This window comes from Corvus kubaryi, unplaced genomic scaffold (genome assembly GCF_017639235.1).
Source record: "Corvus kubaryi isolate FWS band 111438036 unplaced genomic scaffold, C.kubaryi_AGA036_p1.0 37353, whole genome shotgun sequence".
NCBI classification, from domain to species: Eukaryota; Metazoa; Chordata; class Aves; order Passeriformes; family Corvidae; genus Corvus; species Corvus kubaryi.
The window spans coordinates 334,242-357,211 of record NW_024581115.1 but is presented as its reverse complement, the minus strand read 5'-3'; the positions used below and the strand labels follow the sequence as shown (position 1 = coordinate 357,211).

Here is a 22,970-nt window from a genome sequence, read left to right as displayed (position 1 = left end):
CTGTGAAATGTCTGAGTTTTCCCAAGATACCCATTGTCTGTCTGCAGCACCAGCCTCCACCCTACTTGCTCACTCAGCCGTGGCTGATGTGTCTTTAATTAAAGAAGAGGAACAATTAGAGATTTCATTTTCTTTCCTCAAGTGAATTTCTATTTTCATCACAGTTTATGAGGCCCCCTCACCTTATTTTTGTCTTGTAGTTTTGCTGTGGGACCTTTAGTTTGTGGTGTGTCTCCTCCAATATAAAGAAGAAACAGGAGAAAAACAGCTTGTTTTGGGCCAGGGAATTAAGATCCTGGGTCAGATGGCTGCTACGGTCATTAACATATTTACATTTTTGGTTAAGAGCCTGGTTGAGGATCAAGGGAGTTAAGGGTGATTGTCATTGAAATGTAGAGAAAACCTTGCATGAAATAGCCATTAGTGTCCTGCTGTCTGGGGGGATGAGGGGGGGCAAACGGCTTCCTCATCCCTGATCACTTGTCTGCCCAAGTGCGTGGACAGGCAGAAGGAACTGTGCTGAGGGAAGGCACCGTGGTGCCTGTGCTGTGGGAGCTTTGCTCTCAGTGGGGCTGGAGTCAGGCCCAGCACGGCCCTGCTGCTGCCTCCAGGGTGAGACAGCCCTGCTGTCTGTCCTCGGGTGAGACCCTGGTGCTCAGCTGGGCTTGTGGGACAATTGGCCCTGAAGGAGATCGTCATGGATAAATGCATGAAGCAGCTAGCAAAGGTCAGTTGCCTCTTTTATAATTGATGGACCCGAGAGTTTTGAGTCTGCTGTCACATGTTGCATGTGACACTGGTGCAGTGTCACCTGGAGTGCTGTGTGCAGTTTTGGGCATCACGTTATAAAAAAGACATGAAGCTATTAGAGAGTGTCCAAAGGAGGCCACAAGGATGATGCAGGGTCTTGAGGGGAAGCTGTGTGAGGAGTGGCTGAGGTCACTTGGTTTGTTTGGCCTGGAGAAGAAGAGAATGAGGAGAGACCTCACTGTGGTCTTCAACATCCTCATGAGGGGCAGTGAAGGGGCAGGTACTGATCTTATGACCAGTGACAGGACTCAAGGAAACGGCTAGGGCTGAGTCAGGGCAGGTTTAGTTTGGATATCAAGGGGTGGTTGTGCACTGAAGCAGGCTCCCCAGGGCAGTGGTCACAGCACCGAGCCTGTCTTGAGTTCAAGAGGCATTTGGACAACGCTCTCAGGCACATGATGGGATTCTTGGGCTGTCCTGCATAGGGCCAGGAGCCAGACTTGATGATCCTGATGGGTCCATTCTAACTCAGCACATTCTGTGATTTTATGTTTTGCCGTGTGTAGGACACAGGATATGCAGGACCTGCTCAACCACTTGATTTTTGTGGATAGCAGAAACAGTGTTTGAAGTATTGTGTAGATTTTGAGTGGTGACAGATGAGATTTTTATATGCTATTTATATAGAATTGTTATACAATTAAAAATTGTCTAAACATAAATAAGAGGACTTCTTTACAGCTGGGGTTGACAGTAAAACATTCTGCTCCAGGTTGTGGAAACTGTGCTCTGACCCTGCTCTGAGGTATTTTAGTTCAGATGTCAGTTGTTCATTGTTTATCTCTTACTCTCATGTTGTTCAAATCCACTGTTTTACTTCAAACTTATTTCGAATTAGTATCATTAACATAGTGCCAAAAAATAATTATATATAATAACATGAAGGAGAAGAGATTCCCTAGCCCAATTACACTACAGAAAACACCAGCTACCTTCTGCCACTGCTTTGATTTTTGTGGAGCAAGCAGCAAGACTGTGAGCTGAAGGAGGAATGCTGGTGCCTGTTGGTGTGAGAAAGAAGTATCCTTGGAGTGGATTCCCTTGTAGCCACCAGACAGATATAGCTTCAGCTGTGCCTTTGGAAGCCAGCAACCACTGATAGCAGCATCCTGAGTGACAGGATGTATCAGCTCTAGCACCAGTGAGTCTGAAGTCATTAGTGTGTCCGTGTGGGCTGGTCTGAAGCTCTGAAGCCGTTGTGTAATTTCTGTTCTTGGTTATAAAATGCTTCTTTTTGAAAGGCTTTAAAGCAGAACAAAGTCTGGGAAAAGTGGGTTGTGATCTCATCAGCTCTTCTGTGCTCTGGGGGCCTGTGTGCTTCAGTTCTGTAACTCATCTGCCCTTTGAAGGAATACTCATGTCCCATGTGGCTGCAGCCCTTAGTCTTTCCTACAAAGTCAAACAGTGAGTACACAGCGTGGGGAGAGTCCCACACTTTGGGTGCTGACCCTGGCCCTCAAAGTAGGGAGGTACTTAAGCCTTCAAGGAGTAAATAGTTTTGTCTTAGACAAGCTAGGTTCTGACATTTTAAATATCAAAATACAGTTAAAGTGGTGCAGTTAAGTACGATGTTGTTTAGGTCAAATGTTCTTGGGAAACAGGGATGAACAGAGCAGTATCTATGGGGTTGTAGATCTTAGATTCATTCACTGAATGACTCATCTCCCAGCGCCTACAAATTCCCCTTGAGAAAGGTCATCTCAGGTACTGTGCTAATAATACTTCGTTTCCTGGGTATATGTCTGGGACTGGGTACCACAAACAGGCTGGCCTGAGAGTCACAGCAAGAGCCAAAACTCATCAGAGCTGGGCCTAAGTGCAGAAACCCTGATTTTTGGGGTTGGTTTTAGAGTTTGATCTGTTAACTCAAAGCATCAGAGTGGGCCAGAGTAGGGGAGCTAAGCTTCTCCAGGGATTAATATTAAGCTTTTGTTTAGCACTAAACAGCTGATGAAATCCACCTTTGGCTCTGAGTGCCAGCTGTCAGGGAGGTACATCCAGGCCACCTCACAAGGGCAGGACAACCTTTGGCAGAGAACGGGAGAGAGTGCCCAGCTCTGACTGTCCACAGGTCACTTGGTTTATCTTGTTTTGTGTAATCCACTTGCCCCAGCAGCTTCCTCACAGAGAGGCTGCTGCTTTGACAAAAGGCAGACAGCCCTACTCCAGCAAGGAGCTGTGTCCTCCCCTCCTCAGGTTAGGCAGCTCCTCCTCAGTCAAGCAGCTGGGGAGAGCAGAGCAGTGGTACAAAGGTGCTCGGGCCAGAAGGAGATGGAGCCAGATCCTCGCACATGGGCACTGCAGCCTCCAAACAAGCTGCCCATGCCTGAGGCTGATCTGTTTTACAGCTGTTCTGCTCACTGCAGAGCCATGCTAGCCCTGCTGCTGGCAGGCTGCATCCTCTGCCACATCCTCCTTCCCACCTCCTCCCTTGCCAAGGCAGCCTTTATTCCACCATGTCTGATAGAAGGCCAGGCGCTTGTTCAACTTTTGTTCTCCATTAGGAAAGACCGAGGATTGTCAGGACCTTTTTGGCTCTGCCAAGGCCCTATTATGTCCCAAATGTTTCCATGAAAAGACTCCCTCCTGACCAGCCTGCCCTCTGACAGCCATTCAATCCAGCCAACAAGCTTGATATCATTATCTACAAAAGGAGGCCAGCAAGCACCAGGATTCTCACAGCCAAGTTTGGGAAATCAAAGGCAAAATCTCCCAGCAACAGAGAACTGGTAGAGATCAGACTGCACCAAGGCTAGTGCAGGCTGGTCTGGCAGCTTGCAGCCACTAGTTTTCCAAGCACATAAGAAACATGCTCGGCATGGTGCCAGCACGGGCTTTGTCAGGGCTGGGGCTGTGCCCTGTGAGCTGGCAGCCCCTCACAGAGTGCCCTAGAGGCCACTGGATCAGTCATAAGTTTGGACAGCTTTGTAAAGGTGTCTCTTTTCATCAGTGGCATTTTTAGGAGATTAGCCACTTAGGCTGAGGGAAAACAGTGATGTTTTTGGTCAGAGTGGGATTCACTCCAGGTCTCATCTGGGACTTTCCTTCTAATGACTCTGGTTTACATTCTCAAAATGGTATGTGGCTGCCTTGTCACTTTTAGTTTGACATGGTGTTCATCTGCTTTGCTTCCTGTCCAAAGATTTTCTTTCCCAAGTGTCTTAAAATAGCTCTTCAGCAGTGAAAGCACTTACCATAGTGAAGGCATATGTAGAGGTGATCTGGAAAGGTGACTGTCAGAAACACTGAGCACAGAAAGGGCTTGAGGAGGGATGGCATACTCCTGTGGTGCAATTGTGTTAGGAAATAGAGGAGTAAAGCTGTTTTCAGTGCATTTTATCTCACAAACTGCATCACTGGTTTACTTGATGTTCCAGATAGAAAGTGACATAAAAAATAGACAAGGGAAATGATGATGCAGAGGGAAGGAAGGTGAAGGGAGCTGACATAGCTGAAGCTTGGGTGGAGACGGGATGGTGGTGTGGATGATGGTGCCTGGACTCACCCCACTCTGCAGCAGGGTGCTTTCCAGCCCCTGGGTGATTGCAGGGCAGTGTCACCAAAGCCTAGAGCAGCCCCTGGGTCCCTGTGGGTGTGCAGCGGGTGATGAATGCATAGGAGAACAGAGTTGTGTGTAACATGGAATTGTTAATTGTGGCACTTTCCCCTCCTATCCCAGTTCGATCCTGACAACACTGGCTACATCAGCACTGAGAAGTTTCGCTCCCTTCTCCAGAGACACAGCTCGGAGCTGGATCCCCACAAGCTGGAGGTCCTGCTAGCCCTGGCAGACAGCAACTCTGAGGGGAGGATCTGCTACCAGGATTTCGTCAACCTGGTGAGTGCTCTGGCTGGCAGGGCCTGTCAGTCCTTGGCTGTGCTTATGGGCTGCTGATGGACAGTGTCTCTCTCTCTTTCCCTCCCTCTATTAACACCAGTGTTTGCCACATCACATTCTGCATGGACTTGCTGAAGCACTCAATGGTGACTGAATGCTTCAGCAAGAGTCAAATTGCTTCTGATTTTTCCAGGGAAACAAATTTGCATGGGAAGGAACTGTGGGAGCTGTAAAAAGATCATGAAGCAATGGCTGCTGCTAGTTTAGATGTTTTTGCTCTCAGTATCAGTTGCTAGCTGCTATAATGAGCCATTTGTTTGCAAGCAGAGGTATGTCAGTCTGAATGTCTCCTGTTTTATCTAGAGATTGCACCACTTCCAGACAAAAATATACAGATAATGTTGTGTTGACGTGCTGGGTGGCGTCATACTGCACTGCTGTAGGCATCAACAGCAACAGGGATAAAGTGTTTCTAGGTCATGTTCATTTTATCCCAGGTGAGGTGTCTCAGAGTGCATGAGTCATGATCTGGATGCCTCTCTATCTCTACTAATGAGTCAATTAGTGAAGGGATCACTCAGTTTCTTGTCAAGGCAGTTTGTTGAGTCAGCACAATTGTAGACATGTGTTGTCAGATGCCCAGGATAGCTTACAAATGTTGTTTGCAAGGTATCTTGGACACTGGCCATTCAGGGGCTTTGCCTTGTTCTTGCTCTGTTATTGAATGCCTGAATCCCATCAGATTTAGTGCAATATTAATAATAATAAGCCAGGGTGACAAAGTCAAAGAGCAATGGAAGTTGGTGACATCTCTGAGGTTTCTCTGAAAGCTGGATGTATCCTTGATGCAGAGTATAGTAATTTGCATCTCTGTGTGTTCTGCAGACAATGTAGGTATTTGATCCCTTCGTTTGTTATGGTCACTCATGCATGTGTCCTTGGTTTAGAAAGAAAGTGTCTTCCATATGTCCTGTTTTCACATTCATCAGAAAAGTATGATAATATGGCCCAGCTGTCAAGGACCCTGATGCTGGCCTCCATCAGGCTGTGGACAGTGTCAAGGTGAAGTTACTTTGATGGAATGACAGAAACCTGCTGTATCTAACCAGGCTGTCTTGTTAGCCCCTTGCCTATGTCGAAGTACACAGTAAAATAAATACAGCAGCTCTTAAACAGATCACACAGTATGAGGTTTTCCTCAGCTCCAGTGTAACAGTGTGGTCCTCAGTGCTCAGCAGAGTATTTATAGTAACAGCTGCTGGTTCCACAGTTGGGGATATTCAAAGTACCATGCAAGCATTCACTAATTGGGCTGCGCAACACTTAGGTAGCAGGAAGAGGTATCATCGAATTTCTTTTACAGAAATGATGGCCTAGGGCCAACTAACACATTGACAACAGGCCTAGGAATAGAACTGGGCTTTTTCCTCTCTCCTCGCTCCACAGGGCTCAGGAGCAGCACAAGCTAATGAGAGGTAGGTGGGAGGTGAAATGCTTGGACATTCTCCTCCTTTGGGAATAGGAGATCGTGCCAGCTCACTCCCAGCTGGTGTGATTTCTGCAGAACACCAAATTTCCTTCACTACTATGGAATGACTCCTATAAAGAAGCCATTGATTTTCCTGTTATCAGCCCCTCTATCCTTGTCTGCATTTTTTGCACTTTCTAATCAATAGGCAATGCAAATGCCAGAACATTAAACTACTTAAAAATGACATCTCTCTTCTCCCTTCTCCTCTAATTTCTATTGATTTCCAACATCCAAGCTTTTTTTAGGGCTCCTTCTCTTTTCTCTGCCTTTTGAACTTACTTTTGAACTTCCTGATGGAAAGAAACAGCACAGTTGACACAGAATCACTGTGAAATTACGGAGTTCCTTCACTTCGTAGCTGTCAATCCTCTGTGTGGTGGTGTTTAAGTGCATGTTTGTGCTTGATGATCATTAGCCCTCTCTGCTTTAAGCTCAGGTTAATTTGTCTGTTTCAGTAGCTTAGCAAGAATTGACCTGCTGCCAAAAATGATGGTGCTGGGTGTCGTGATGGAAAGGCTGACCTTTCACTATACCAGAGACTGTACAAGCATGGCTCTCTGTATGTATGGTTTTCCCTTTCTCCAGCATCATTATGAGCACCAAGAACTCTGCCTGCTCTCTCAAACACTGTGATCCCCAGCTAAAGGACTGCTATTGAGCAAAGCTGTGTTATCGTCTGATGTCCAAAATGTTTTGTGAACTTCTAGATACATCAAAAATGTAATTAGAGGACTTCTCACCTTAATAATGACATCCATACATGTGTCTGTTCTCAACTCAGCAAAGCAACTTAAATTTATGAAGTTGGAAGTTTTAAAATATGAGAATAGACCCCAGAAATCACTCAAGAAATAAATTGAGAAATGAATAAGTTCAGGGAAGATGAAAACTCCTGGTGTGATCTGCAAGCAGAAAAGACACAAAAAAAATCAGATAGGCAACTCATTGGGAATTACTTCTCCTCTGTGTGTATGAAATTCAGCTCATGTAGTTGTAAAACACAATGCTGCAATCATATCCATTTCTGTTTCTGCACTGTGGTTTGTAATAACAGCAGAAAGCAGTTTCAGATGGGGTTTCTTATGCTGTGTCTGAGACAGTGCAGAGTAACAAAAGTGTTTCCTGTACAAGTGGAGGCATCTCGAGCATCTGCTGTCTGGTTGCTTTGCAGCATTGTGAAAAGAGATGCAAAGTGAAAATTCTGCCTATGAACAGCATGGGCCACAGGAGGAGATAATGAACCAAGGTGTTTAACTAACTTTGCCACTTTTAGAGAAGAGACAAGCCAGGAGGTAATTACACTTGAGATGTTATTTGCTGGAATTCTTGCTGAACAGCAGTTGCTGTTGGCAGTCCTGGATTACTTCACATAATACCCTGTGAGCTATAGTAGAGCTTGCAGTAAGTAGTAAGCTCTAAGACAGAGTTCATGTGACTTGGGAAAAACAAAACACTGCTGCTTCCAACAGAAATGTTTAGCTGTAGCTTTGTAGTAACTTGAAGCTGATGTAGCATCTCAATAATTAGCTAATTAAATGCACATCCTTTGTTTTCCAGATCAAGAATCACCACCTGCTTTGCTCTCCCTGGCCTCGCTGGCTTCTAGGAACAGGCTAATTCTATCTCATTTTCAACAAAAAACACATATTTTTGAAGCACTATGTGACAATAATCTGGTCACCCTAATCCAAACATTTCTGGTGCCAGCACACATTACCCTTCAGAGAAGGATTTCCTTTAATTTTTGTGATTCCCTCTCTGACTTGCCAGGCTGTAAATCCTACCTCTTCAAGTAAAGAAATAAAACTGGAGAGGCAGGCTGAGAAATCTGCAGCCTCTGCTCTTCCTCCTCGAGAGTGCCAGATCCACAGTTCTGCTGGCCGCCAGAGAAGGTGAGAGGCAGATCTTTGCAGGAGTTTCTTACTTCATGCAAGAGGCTGGAACATGATTAAGTGTTAGTGGAAGGTGTCTTGTGCTATGTGCTGTTGAGCAGGATGTTCAAAGGAGCAGTTACTGTGTCAAAATATTGCTGGAGTCTTAAAAATAAGATAAAATACGGAGGGTGAAGGAGATGAAGTGCCTACCCAGAGTCTTACAGTGTGTCTGTGCCACTGGATGCTGTAGATACACAAAGGTTAAGATTTAGATGCCAGCTCTTCTGTCCTGGGCAGGGGATCTCATTGATGTTGGAAGAAAGAGCAGGACTGGCTGAAGGGATAAAATACTTTGGGATCGTGTTACAGTCCACAAACAAAAACAAAAAGTCCAAAGTGGATCCTGGAATGTTGTAAGTGAGAAATGAGCTGGTTCAGTGGAGGGTTTGACTTGTGTTTTACAGCTTCATCAGACTATAGGAACTTACTGTATGTCTCATGCTAAAGAAAAAATGTAGAAAAACAATGTATCTCAGTCTAGTTTTAACACTTGCCTAGACTTGTAGGACTTTGTAATGCAGTATAGAAAGATACATTAAGATGCTCTCTATTCAAGGATGATTAAACCTAAATCTATTAGATATTGGTTGCAAGTAGCAGCAGAAGAGAGAACTTTCTTCCAAATGAACTAGTCTGTCAAATAATCATTATGCCAAATAAAGTGGAACTTACCATAGAAATTCCCATCCCTAACCTGAACTGTTTTCCGTCACATACAGTTGAAACTTGAGGAGTGCAATATCAATTTAAATGGTTGTGTGCATATCTAAAATACACACATGAGTAAGAAATGTTATAAAGATTTTTTTAAAAAAATTGTTTCACAAAATTGGATCTGGATTCATTTCATTGGTGGAATCCTTCCCAGCATCAATGGGAAATGGAGCAGGTATAGAGGGTTTGCAGTTTCCAACTCACTGTGTTTTGACACAGTATTATTGGAACCACGATGTTAGTCTTGTCCTGCAAGCAATGTTCTTTCAAGTAACCTTGAAATTTGAAAAGTGGTTTACCTTTTCTATTGGAAGTGCTGGAAGGCCTAAGCCTGGCACATTTAATAGGAATCGGGAAAAACCTTGAGCAGGGATAATTTATTTTGTCTCTCCTGTCTCTTTCTTTGAATCCACAGAGTAAACCACTGCTTGGTTAGACCAAATCAGAATGTTGGTATCTGGGGTTTTTTCCCTTTGATTCTGTTCGGGAAAGTGCTACCAGGTTGGCTTAGAGGGTGTGAGCATCTGTGACAGATGAACTTGATGCTGAGATATACATTTTTGGAAAAGCTGACTCTACCCACATTAGCATTTTGTAGAAGTGTGGGCAGAGGGAAAGAAATAAATGGGAATCTTGAAAGCAAAATTGATTGAAGAGGTTGCATTTGTAAGTAAAGTGGGTTATAAAACTGGAGCTGGCAGAGGCTTTTAAAAAGCTTGTGCTAAGTTCTGATTTAGTGTTCTGTGTCTTGGAGGATCAGAGTTGGGGAGGCGAATGCATTGCCTGTCACAGAGCTGTATGTGTTTAAAAATAGCTCAAGACCAGTTTCAAAGATGCCAATACATAATGGGCAGAAATCCATGTTTTTCAAAACCTTCTGAGTGAGGCTGAATAAAACCATAAAAAGGGTACTGTGCCCCACACAAGCTCTGAAATTGGAGATGGGGGAAATATGACATGATTTGTCTATTGATTATCTGAGATAGTTACAGTAGTACAGATATCCAAGGAACACAGAGGAACTGGTCTGCTGGTGGGAATGGACAACTTCCTTTGCGAGTTGCAGATTATCCTAGAGTAATTTTAGAGTGCCATGTATGCTAAACAAAAGCAGGGCTTTGTACTTCATCAAAGTTTGTCATTGTCCTACACTAGACAGTAAGGACTCATCCTAAATGTTGACGTTTTCAGTGTTGAAGACAGGTTCAGATTTAAGTAGGAAAAAGTTTTCCTTTTGCACAGAGGTATCAAACCCAGCCTTTTAGAGGAGCTCTAACACTAAGCTTTGGTTTGTTTCGGTATGGTAATACCAAAGGGCACAGGTGGCAGCATCTGGGTACCAGTCAGTTCAGCTTGGCTGTTTTGCGAGGGAAATTTCTTTCTCTTTGCATAATAACATTTTGCAGGCATGAAGGACTAAGGGAATGTGTTGTTCCCCCTGCTACCTTTTCTCTCCACATACTGTTTGCTGTACCCATCTGCTTGCAGCTTTAATATCACACTCACTAAAGAAGTCCTAGATCGATTGCATGAAGAGAAGTGGGATGGGCTGTCCTGGGCTTCTGAAGCCATAGTAATGTGCAGGCCAACAATGGACCTAGTGTTCTTTCAGCTGATGATTAAATACTTGGCTCATAAATACCAATATTATGTAATTCCAAAATAAAGTCAGCAAATTCTGACCATATGCGAGACTGTTTGGGATGATTTGAGTCTTCCAAAGTCAGTCTGAGGAACAAAATAGACTTCTCGTCAAGAATGGGTGAGAGCAGCAATAGTGACTTAATCCTCTGTCTCTCCTCATGCCCATCTCCTCCTAGCTTGATTCAAAGGCCTGTGGGGCTGTGTAAGTAGGACCAGGACTTCTGTGTTTGCTTGAGCCCTGGCAGACAGCTGTGCTGTCTCTTTGGAGATCATCTCCTCCTTGGTGCCATGGGCAATGAGTGCAGGTGGGGACCAACAGGATGTCTCCTTCCTGAGAGGCCTGATTTTGTCAAGGGCTCAGTACATCCACTTACGCACATCTTGTTGGATTGTGGGGGCTTTTCAGCACATCTGGTACACTCCTGACACTGTGTCCCTGCCTCATCGGGGTGTAAAACCACGCCAAGACTGCGTCATGTAGAGGGAACCTGGACCTTCTTTCCATATCCTTTGCTCCAAAGAAGGTCTGGCAAATATTTTCATGTCCCTTCCATGTTAGCTTCTGTGTGGGGTGTGAAAGGTCCTGTGATTTATTTTCCTGTCTGGAAGAAGGAAGGCAGAGCTTCTGCTGAACAGAAGTCCAGTTTCCCACCTCCTAAGGAGAGCCAGTGGAGGCTTTAGTCATCTGAGGTGTGATTTACAGTGATCCTGCAATATTTTGCTCTTAAATCTAAGAAGACCTTTCTCGTTTTGTTTTTAGTATGTTGAGGAACACCTTCAGAAACACCATGGTGATGAATTTGCAGTGCCCTGGCTGTTGTCTGGGCTCCATGGGCAGCACAAGCATTATTGCAGAGAGGACACTGGACTGATGGGGCTGTGCTGAGTTCAGGTGACTGAGCCAGTCCCTTGTGTCATACTAAACAGTAACAGACGAGTTCAGGGGTGCCTCCGTTAGGATCCTCTGCTCAACATGATGCAAGGATATCTTTGTTATGAGCCTAACCATGGACATTAGCAGCCTTTGGAGTTTCCTGCCCATCTCCCTCAGCAGTATCTGCAATGATGAGGTGATCATCTGCTGAGGGTGGTCAGCACTTCTTGATGCTGAACTGCAGTGATGATTTTCCTTGACTCTGGAAGTTATTGTATTTTCCACTGAAGTGCTGCAGCAGGGAAAAGCACTGACCGTTTTGTGGTAGGCAGGAAATCCCATATATCACTGTAATTGTAATAAGCAGATCAGCAGCTCCAGTCAACTGTCTGGTATCTTCAGGCAAGTTTGTAGATTCAGTGTGAAATTATTCTTGTCCATAAGAGGGGCAAAGCGAGAGAGAACAGAATGAACTTTGTGAGGGAGTTTAGCGGGGGGCGGGGTTTCCGAGCGCAGGGGAGCTGGCCAGAGTCATGATACGAACACCGATACGATTTGAGCATCGTGCTCTGCTTTATTGTTTACTTACACCAACTTGTATCTACTTTACAAAGATTCACGCCCTATTCCCACAGGACAGCCTCTAAGCAGCGGGGGAGCCGACCAGTGTATAACTTTGCCAAGGATTTCAAGGCTGCCTGCTGCCAGGTGTCTTTCAAGCCTGCAGCCTGAGGCCCCTTCAGGGGTTCTTCCCTAGCAGCCCTGAGTTGCCCAGACTGTCCTGGGGTATCGTATGCCCCTGTTCCAGAAGGAATCCCTCTACAAGGGAGCATGTGCAGAACATATCCAAAAGGCTGCTCTGAACTAACCTGAAGTGAAGGTTTCTTCTGTGGGCACAGTGAGGTCATTAGGTGGCTAAAAGTATCTTTGAAACAGAGGTACATCTCTTACCTACCAAAAGGCATTTCACACATGCTAAGGAAAGCCTTGTACCTGTTGGATGTTTCTCTACAAAAACAATGTCTTTCAATATGAGCAGGCTTTCTTAATGCAACAGAGGACCACCAACAACTGTTTTCCCCTCATCTTCCCTAGTTTTAGATACAGGCTTTTGGATGATAGACTTGAGAAGACTGAGAGAGAGACTTGGTGGACATTTCTTCTTTGTCTTTTCTGCTTTTTTTTCCAGAAATGTTCTTTTACAAGTGTTTTCTGGATGAATGAAGGAAAGAGTGACCAAAGGAGAAGTACCAAAATGGAGAGAGTTGTTAGGGTAAAACATCTTCTCACTAAAACAACTCACAGAGAACAACAACAGCAACAAATTTTTCCCCAGTTTAAAAAAAATATAAGAACGTTGAATGCCTGTCAATGCTCCTCTGTGTTGGAGGGACAGGCTGCAAATGAAGGCTAAGGAGGGACGGGCAGAGTGGGTCGCAGTGCCATCACCTCAGATGGCCCCTTGCCCTCCTCCAGTGATTAACAGGAGGTGGCTCCCTGCAGTGATTACTGTGTTTAAGCAGCTTGGTCCAGCTTCGAGCGATTCCCTGACTGCCTGGGCATTGAGAGCACAAGCTCTGGGCTTTGCTGGCTTTGGGATACCAGCTGAAACCAACTGGAAGCCAACACTGCTGAGTGTCATCTCTTGTTTGGTTCTGAGAGGCTGGAGGTGCTGGTGGTTTGAGAGCAGTTAGCAGTTCTCTCAGAAGAAGGACCAGGCTGTCATGTTTGCTTTGCTGCCTGTTACAGTAGAGGGTCCCCCTGCAGCAGCCTGTGTACACAGTGAGTCTTTGGAGCTTTCTGCCAAAGATTCAGCCAGTACAGACAGTGGCTCTAATGCTGCAGTTTTGTTTGACATCGGGGCTAATTAAAAATTATCCAAATCTTGGAACAGGCTCTTTCAGACCTGGTTTGTTCCGCCGCCCCCAGCAGGCTGAGCATAAAATTCCGTCTGCCTAATTTGCAAATGCAATTGCTTTAATTATGCATCCAAACTGGGAAAGTGTATGCTCAAAAAGATAGACAGATAAATCTATGCATGTATGGTGATAATGCACATAGAAATTAGCTGTAAGCCTGTGCCACCTCAGAAGCTGCCCCCTCTGAGGATAACTTATAAAAAGAAGTCTTGTAAAGACTTGCAAGCTTACAGGAGCTAAGACAGCCTGTACAGCTGATTAATGTGTTGTTTGTTGCTGTTGCTCAGGCAGTTTTGTTTTACACAAAGTTATAAATTTTCTTTGCCCAGAGCTAGTTCTTGCCACAAGGGTTATATGTGCTGTGAAAGTTCCTGCTGCTACATTCAAGAAATTTTCTGCCCCAAGCGTGCAGGGAAGTGTGGTAGAGCAGGGGGAGCAGAGGGAAGGAGGACACAGGAATATGGGTTGTGATAACCAATGGTGAAGACAGTGCATGGAAGGCTGGAGAATGGGCCATAGAGTCAGCCAGGTGCATCAGCAGCCTCTGCTCTGCCTTGCCAGAGTTCTGCCCTGACCTCATTTAATGGCATCATAATGGCAGACCCTGGTACTGGTTTTCCTTGCACTCCAAGTGGGTCACCCTGTGATTGTCCTGAGACTTGGTTCCTAAAGCTCAGCCTGATGGTGGCTCTCCTGCCTGCCTGGATCTGGTGCTGCCAGACTGGGACTATTCTCCCTGATGATTGTGCCAGGCCTTGCTTTGTACTCATGGTTTCTTCCTTTCCCTTTTACCCAGATGAGCAACAAAAGGTCGAACAGTTTCCGCCAAGCCATCCTCCAGGGGAACAGGAGGCTGTGCAGCAAGGCCCTGCTGGAGGAGACAGGACTGAGCCTCTCACAGAGGCTGATCCGGCACGTGGCATATGAGACCCTGCCACGGGAGATTGACCGGAAGTGGTACTACGACAGCTACACCTGCTGCCCCCCGCCCTGGTTCATGATCACCATCACTATTGTAGAGGCAAGTACCCTCATGACCTCCCTAGGAACCTCCCCACACTGCCAAAGGCTCTGCTGGGACACAATCAAGGGTTAGGGAGGGACTCATTCAGACCTGCACAAGGACAGATGTAAAACTGGTGGCCATTTTGGTTGCCTGTTGAGGTGCGTATAAGTGGAGACTGTGATCCTGTCATTGGAACAATTTGTATAAGAGACTACACAATTTGGGAAACTAGAGAAAAACTTTTTGAGGAATGGAAACAGGACAGTTCTAGAGAAACTGATAAGTCAATGGAATTAGAAGAGAAATTTCTCTACAGCTACCTCTGTTCTTTGAGGGGGGAGAAAAAGGACATGAGAGAACCTCTGGGTTAAATATTCTGACCTGCTCATGTGTTGTCCAAATGAGATCTTTGCACATTTGCTGAGTAATGTGCTCAAGTAAGTACAGAGGAGGATATAATGTGACACTGATAGCAGTCAGGTGCTGACTGGGAGCAGGTTCCTCTGACTCAGGGGCTGGTGTGTTACAGAAGGCCACATATAGAGTTATATCAGTGTGTCACAGGTGCCTCAAAACAGGGAATATTCATGCTGTGTGAAGCTGTAAAATGGGAGAAAAGTTTTTGTATATATGATCTTTTTCTCCATTATTTTGAGCTAAAAGGTACTTTTTGGTGAGGAAAGGCATCTGCTAACCAATGAATCTCTTTGCTCTTCTAGGTTGCCTTTTTTCTTTACAATGGAGTGGTCTTAGACAGATTTGTGCTGCAAGTCAGCCACCCCTTGTACCTGAAGAATGCATTACTGTACCATCCCCAGCTTCGGGCCCAGGCTTGGAGGTACCTAACCTACATATTCATGCATGCAGGGTGAGTACTTACAGACTGGAGATTTCCCACAGTTCAGGTTCCCCAGAGAGAAAGAGGAAGTGACAGAAGCAGCTCAGAATTAAATTTTTAAAACTCAATTATAAATTGTGTGTAAAAATCTCAAGAAGATGTGGAGTGTTGGGCAATGAGGCACAAACCTTCGCAGCTCTCTGAAGGGACAAGGCAACATAAGGAACTTAACAGATGCTGCTCTTCTCCTCAGCAGTGTTGGGACCACACTTTCCTCTTACTGTGTACTTCCCAAAACCAGCTCAAAGCCCAGTGTTCCACTAAAGGAGCTGTGCAGGTGCTAAAACAAGTCTGCAAAGATGCTGGACTGGTATTTAAAAACTACAGGGTGTGTTTGAGCCAGGCTTCCTAGCTGAGGTTGGAAAAGTCAGTTAAATTCCCTGTGCCTGTGACATGTCATCACTTAGTAATATTGTCCCTTCTGTAGGGACTGAGATAATGCCTAGAAGCCTGAGTCAAGCTTAAACTCCCATTTTGTACACGCTGTGCAAACACCAGTGTTCCTGAAGAGCTGACAATCTCGATTGACCAGATGGACAGAGAGTGGTCCATCTCATGCAAAATGAAGCTGCACAGTAAAATTAATCCTCCTTCATCCCATGGGAGGTATGTAGCAGACTTGGGAAGAATATACAAGGCGTGGGGATTCTAACTCTGTTCTTCTCAGCTGTGCTAGTCCTCACAAAATTCAAATAGACTTAATTGTGTGATGTTTGTGATGCCATGGTGATGAGTAAGTGTCACTGGAAAGTTCATCCCTGTACAAAGCACTCTACCCCCTCTGAGCAGTTTCTCAGATCATTATGTTCACACATTCTTGGCAGATAATTGCAATTTTCTTTAATTCTGTCACTGAAAAATGTTAGCAACAAGACTTTTAGCAGTAGTGTAGAGTTTGAAACCGCATAAGGATCCTTTGTTCTTAAATAGAAAGCCTATGTTTCCATCAATGTTCTTCTATGAAAGGCCAGAAAGATCAAGTTGATCTTTTCCTTTTTCCGTGTCTCTGATGGAAGATGTGCTAATGTCTCCTCCCTGCCATGGAATAACTTTCTTGGTGTGTAATTGCCCTGGAGCACAAAATGTGCCCCAGATCTCTGCATAAAAACAGACTCCACCCAAGGGAAGAGTAGGAAAAAGTTTTTAGAAGAAACTTCTGAATGTGGCAACATCTGTAGTCTGCATGCTGAATCCCTCCAAAGAGCCCATTTTATATAGGTTTCATCCTGCAAGTGGGAACTACTGGGCTTAGACATGAAGCTGGTTATGTAAAAAGAGAAGTGGAAATTTCCATCACTGAGGATATGAGGAAAACTGGGCTTGTAAAAGGAAGAAACACTTGATTTTAATTAATGTTAGTTAATTCATATTTGGGCTTTCTTTTGATGGTGGTGGTGGTTTACTGTATCGCTTCTATAACTACAGATTGCTTTAGGATACGTTGGAGGAGAAACACCTGCACAAGGACAATTTTTTTGGCATGCTTTCTTAACCTGTGCCAGGTCACCTTTGTAGCAGGCAGTTCTCTGGTATTCTTCACACTCACTGGATGAAAAATCCCTCCGTTTTATTTCACCTCTGGCTGGCTCAGAGTGGAACAATGGAAGGTGGTGAGCAGGGGACTGTCATGATGGATTCCAAGTCCTTTAGCTACACAGCCTTCAAAACAATGGAGAATCTCACTAGAACAATAAACCTCGTGATTTTTCTGCAGTATCTGGAGTTAAGCTAAATGTTCCTTTATTTCTAACTTCTCTGTGTTAAGCTCTTTTCTTGTGAGGAAAACAGATAAATCTTGGAAAGGTAATAACATTTTTTAGTGGACGCCCATCATTCTCCTCTCATTTTCAAATGAGGGGATAACACAATGCCATGGGTCTATTGTTATCCTGTTTCCAGCTGAGACTTTTAAATGGTAATGTGGACTGCTCCTTAATTTAGTGCACTCGGTCTTTTTTTGAAGAGCAAGTGGCAGCCGGAAGGTGTTTGAGAAGGCAGCAGTTGCTAAGGCTTGGCTGGCTGTGCCTCTAGAAAGATTCCAAAAATGTACAGGCTGTGTGCTGGTCCTGGTGGAGGGAGCTTTGTTGAGGGCTGAAAAGGCAAAGTTGTAAATTCTGCCCTTCTGTTTTCATGGAAACCAGACGTTGGTATCTGAAGCCCACACATTTGTATCACTGCCATAACTAATGACTTGCATTGATGCTCAGTCCCATTTGTTTGGTCCCAGGGAAGGAGAAAGTCTTTAATAAATCAATGAAATTGTCACTTCAAGAATGACACATTCAGCACTGGCAAAGGATAATTATATTTTATGGGTCGTTATTGACTGTGGTGCCTTCAAAGCTCTTACCATGGTGGGAAAGAGAAGTGAATGGGATTGCTCCTGGGAAGTCTTTTAAGAACTGCTGTGAATCAGAGTAGTCACTTCAGAGTCCAGGATAAACTTTGCTGAGCTCTTACAAAAGCGTCCTTTGAAAAATAAGACCAGTGCTTTGTGTGGAAATGTCAGGTGCCGCCTCATGATGTTGTCTGTGTGCCAGCCAAACTTCTTCTCTCCCCTCTGTGAAAGGGCATTTGGATGTTTTGACTTGTCTCTGTGATCTCAGTTTGACCTTTGCTGGTTGTCCCTAATTTAATTCCCTATGTTCTGTGAGCATATGGGATCAGAATGAGTGCTGACCATGCCCAGTGGCTTCAAAAGGCTCGAGGAAGGTAATAACTCAGTGGCATGCAGCAGTTTCCTATGATGAAAAATTGCAGTGCTGAGTGTATTGTGCAGGAGGGAAATTTATCTTTGGAGAGAAATTCAATGGAAACAAACTTATTGAGATATCAGGAGAGGATTGTTTCCTGCAGTATCATTTCTCGCACTTTTTTCCAGTCCAACTTTAAATTCTCATTTATAAGACTGTTCTGTCATTACTGCATTTCACCATCAGTGTTTTTCTCTGCTGTATATGGGAAATTGCTATGGTAACATGAAAAAGATCAAAACAGTGGAAACGCATATAACTTAAACCAAAGTTTGCTAGTGCCTGCCTGTGAGCAACCCTTTTCTTGTATAAAATGGGATGTATATTTTCAAGGCATTAGGTACTTTGCTCTTGTTTCTCCAAAAGATGCTGACATTCTGTGTTAAGGGTACCACTGTGTCATTTAGCTCCATCTGTTTTGTAAGCAGGCTCGGACACTCTTCATACAAAAATCAGGATACCCTTGGCTCCAGTGGGATGTCACTATTCAGTGAGGTCACAGCCCTGCAAGCCCAGGGTAAATCTCAGATACTAGCAGAGTGTTGAGGACCCTGTTCAGGGCCTGATGCTGTTGTTACCTCACTGGAAGATCCTGCAAATGGCAAAGACACTCATAAATATCTGTGTAGAGCTTTGAAAAGTGGCAGGACAGTTTTCTTAAGTAGTATTGATTAAAGCAACAGAGAACTTGCCTTGAAACTATTGATTCAGCTGAGGGGAAATCTGCTGCACTGGAGTCTTTACCCAATATGCATATCTGAGCTGCCACACTCTGCCTGCAGATTCTAAGTGGTACTGCACAGTGTGACAGTGGGGCTTTCTGCAAGAGTTCCCTCAGCCCAGCTTTTTCCTTTGTGCTCAACAGGAGTTTTGCTATTGACTGCAATGGGAACAAGGGTGAGTGAAGAGAGAGCATCAGTGAGTATACCTGGGCACCTGAGCAGAGATCAAAATGCCCTCTGCTTCCCATTCTGGCCATTGATGTAGGCACAGCAGAAAAGGGTGAGGGTCAGACAGCCCATACTGTAAAGCAGCATTATGGCACCAGGAAATGGCAGTTCTCTTGGAACTTCTGTGCTCACCTTGTTCTTGACTCAACAACCACTCCCCATCATGGCAGTGTGATGTGTGCAGGGAAAGGCTGAATCATTAGGAGGGGTGAAGAGAAGAGCAGGTCAAATTTCTGGCTTCTGTTCCAGGCTCTGCTGGCATCTTGCTGCTTTTTTTTTTTTTTTTGACAAGTCATTTAACGAAACAAAAAAGAAAAAATGTCTGACTAAGAACCAAATATTGTATGAGGTCTTTGGCTGGAAGGATGTATGTAGATACAAAAAAGATAAAAGCAGCAAGGAGGGAAGATAAATTGCAGCTCTGGGTCTGATTTTTTCTGGAATCCCTGTTTTTCCCACCGTTAGTCTACTTATGTGAAGCAGGTGCTATTTGATTTTCTTTCCAAGATATCTGTGTCTCAGTGGTAGAGAAAGGAGATGAAGAGTTGGAAAAGAGGACAACTGTTGTTTTTCCTTGCTGCAGGATAGAACACCTTGGGCTCAATGTTGTCCTTCAGCTCTTGGTTGGGGTTCCTCTGGAAATGGTGCATGGAGCTGCGAGGATCAGTTTTGTGTATGTTGCAGGAGTTGTGGCAGGTAGGTGACACCTCTGCATGCCCCAGACAGAGAAGCAGTGAAAATGGTCTGTGCTGGCTTTTGAGTAGGAGAAATGTTTTGTGATATTTGGGATTAGGAGAGGAGCATTCACTGATCTTCTGTGCATTGAAATCCTTTGGTGGGCTGGACATAGAAAATATGGTACAACTTGACATCTATTTCTATGTAGCCATAGACTCTGTGTTTAGGAGACCTGCTAAAAATGCACCAACTACCTGTTATTTTAAAATAGCCTTGCTTTAGATGGTCTTCCTGAATGTGGAGTCATGCTGGTCCTGTGCCAGTTCTTCCTCCATTTGTCCTGTCTGTCACCTTTCTACAGCCTAAGTAAGCAAGAAGTATTTGATCGTGGATTGTGAGTGCACAGAAATCTGGAAAATTCATTTAATCATTAAGCCATGGTGTCTGATTGATTTTTAGTTTGTGCAGAATTGCTTTTATTTATGTTTGGAATTTCCAGCAGTGTGGAGGTGATGGAAGTTAGCTGACAATAGATCAACATCTGATTAAAACAGGAGTGTGTGAAAACAACCAAGAGCTTTACAGTGGAACTCAGACAGTGACTGATTGCCTTAGTTCAAGATTTATAGTGTTTGTTTGGTTTTTTCCAGCCACATAATTACTTTTTTTCCATAATAAACAGATAAACCCTTTGTAGAATGGGCTGCATTGGGTACTAATAAATCCTGCATTCCGGGAGAGAGACTGTGGAAAGAATAATTGGACTAGGACACAGGACTAGGCATGGTACAAACACTAACACTTTTTAATGCAGAGAAAGGAGTTAGCAGATCAGCTCCACTGTCCCCTGACTGTTATTTTAACAAGCACTGACAAAAGTGGTGCCCAATTTGCAACTTTCCAGACATAGCTTTTCTACACAGATACACCTACCAAACCCCAGGGCTTCATTGATATGTTAGCCAGTTATGAAATATTCTTTATTCTTTGTCATGTGCCAGGAGAGAGGGAAATGGATATATTCATGCTGAGGCAATATAAAGATAACTCAGCTCCTAAATAATCAGGAATAGACAGTAAAATGTAGTTAGGCCACAACTTTTGTGGTTCTTTCTCATTGGTCTGGCTTTACTAAGAAGACACATTGAGACTGGAAATTGCGGTGTCTGAGGACTTAACTGCACGATCGTATTACTCCTTCCTTTATTTCTCATTAACTTTTTTCTTAATGGCAGTGTTTAAGAGCTGAGAAGTCTCAGGGCCATACAAGGAAGGAGGGAGCTATCAGCAGAGTTGGCTGGTGGAATCTCAGCATTTTCTTGACCTGGAATCAGTTGGGCAATTAGCAAAGAAGTTCATTAGATTCTACACTACCGAGGACTCTCTCAAGATTTGCCAATGTGTCTTTCTCCCATTCCCACTCATCACAAAGATCTTCATTATCCTTTCCTTGTGACACCAAATCTGCCTTTCCCTCTATCGCTTAAATTATTCTTAAAGTCAGCAATGAAAGGAGCTTTAAGCAGATCCAAGCCTCCGACTGGGATAAGAAGAAGCAATGTCTTTGTTTGGCTGTATTGTTATGAGTGGTGCGTTTATATACTTGACCTGTCGTTTTGCTGTCACATGCCTACTGCCTCCATCCAGGTTATTTTTAACTAGTTTTACCCTGAAGTTTTACAAGTAGTAGGCTGTGCTTTGATCAGAGGCCTGTGCTAAGTTACAAGTCCCCAGTTCCTTCTCCCTGTGCAAATATTTTTCTTGCCAACATGGGAGCTACTTCTATTTTATCTTCAGGTGAGAAACAAAACACAGATATTTGTCTGTCTCCTGCTTCCTTGTTCTTTCAATCAGGGAACAAATGCCTTTTTGCAGCACAGGTTTAAAGACGCATTGCTGCCTTGCTTGGCTGCTTTTAAAGTAGGTGCAGAGGAACAATCAGTCACTGCCTTGACAGGACTAAGTTGGCTTCATGAGTCAATCAATTTCCCCCTCCTTCTCTTTCTGTATTCCTGACCTGCATCAATTAGCACAAACAGGCAGTAGCAGGGATGTAGGGTAGGGGAGAGTGTATTTAATTGGCTGGCAATTGTTACAAAGCCTTGTTGTTTCCCCCAGGGTCCCTGGCAGTGTCAGTGGCTGACATGAGAGCACCTGTGGTGGGCTCCTCTGGAGGTGTGTATGCTCTTGTCTCTGCTCACCTGGCCAATATTGTGATGGTGAGTACCAGAGTGACCGTCTGACCTCTCGGACTGAGCCAGGTCTGGTGGCCCAAAGGGGCTGGAAAATAAGGCCTGAGCCAGCTGTTGGTCATTCAGAGCTTGCCCCAGCTAAGAGTCTTGTCTCAGTGGTGTGGTCCTGGAATGGAAATATTACCCTGCATTCGGTGGCTTGGTACCCTGATGACTGGTAGCTTGTCAGGACAAGCTAAAGATGTTGGTAATCCAAAATTTATCAGTGTTGTCCAGGCTATCAGCTCTCCACACAATGGCTGACAAATGTTTGAAAAGCAGACTGGCTCTGCAGAAGCATAGATCTGTTTCTGTCTGCACGTGCCATTAATTTTACTGGGTATCTAAAGAAATTTAGCATTCGGTGGATTCATGTGCAGAATATTCCTTATCTCCATTTGTAAAACCCAGACTGAAGCTGAACCCTGGGTGATCTAGTGATGCATCTTTTTGCTGTTTCACCTAATGAAATACTTCACAAAGGTGAGTAAATGCCAGCATTGTCATTCCTCTAAGGCTGGAAACAGGAGCTCATCCCCAGCCCTCATCTAGGTGGTGGCAAAGCCCAGCACAACTGCCCAGGGGACTCCTCAGCTGACGCCGGGGAAAAAAAGGCTTTGCTGATAGAAGACTCATGTGTGGTGGCATGTCTGTCCTGTACCAGCAATATCAGAGCAGAATAACCATGAAAATGGGGATAATGCTTCTCCCCTGGGTCTGAGTGGGAAGATAGTGTGGGTTGGCTGCAGTAGAAACAGAAGATCTGTTATATGGGTGCTGGAAGACATGTGTGGGTGGTGGTGGTAGAGTCAAGCCTAAAAGAAAACCTTGTACTTGATGCTTGTCTGTAGTGAAGTCAGCAGGCTCCAGCTGCGACCCACAGTGGTGCTGCTCCAGACAGCTTTGTAACAGCTGGGAGACGGGAAGTGAGAGATTTCCTGACCAGAATTGGTCTCCTTCATCCTCTTCAAGCTTTTCAGAGCATGAATGAGCTGAGGCTGATGTCCAAATTAGACAGTTGAGTGGCTGGCAGAGAGGTAGGGAGTGGAGGAGAGGTGCTACCCCTATACCACAGGGTTTCTGCTGGGGAATTGCATCCTTATATACAGTTATTTTCAGTGTCATTTGTGTTCCCTACCACTGTGCCAAGAGAAGCAGGAGGGAGCTTCCTCTGTCTCTCAGGGTGGCAA

The 22,970-nt window shown here is 44.6% G+C and overlaps 1 protein-coding gene across 5 annotated transcripts in view; it reads left to right on the top strand.

Moving 5' to 3' along the window:
* Positions 1–22,970, top strand: part of RHBDL3 (rhomboid like 3) — a 73,171-nt gene that overhangs the window by 43,172 nt on the left and 7,029 nt on the right. For all 5 annotated transcript variants that reach the window (XM_042032317.1, XM_042032316.1, XM_042032321.1 and 2 more), the window contains 5 exons: positions 4,490–4,648; positions 14,061–14,285; positions 14,990–15,138; positions 19,455–19,567; positions 21,668–21,768. In XM_042032317.1, the coding sequence (XP_041888251.1) occupies positions 4,490–4,648; positions 14,061–14,285; positions 14,990–15,138; positions 19,455–19,567; positions 21,668–21,768 (747 nt within the window). The remainder of the gene's footprint in view (positions 1–4,489; positions 4,649–14,060; positions 14,286–14,989; positions 15,139–19,454; positions 19,568–21,667; positions 21,769–22,970) is intronic.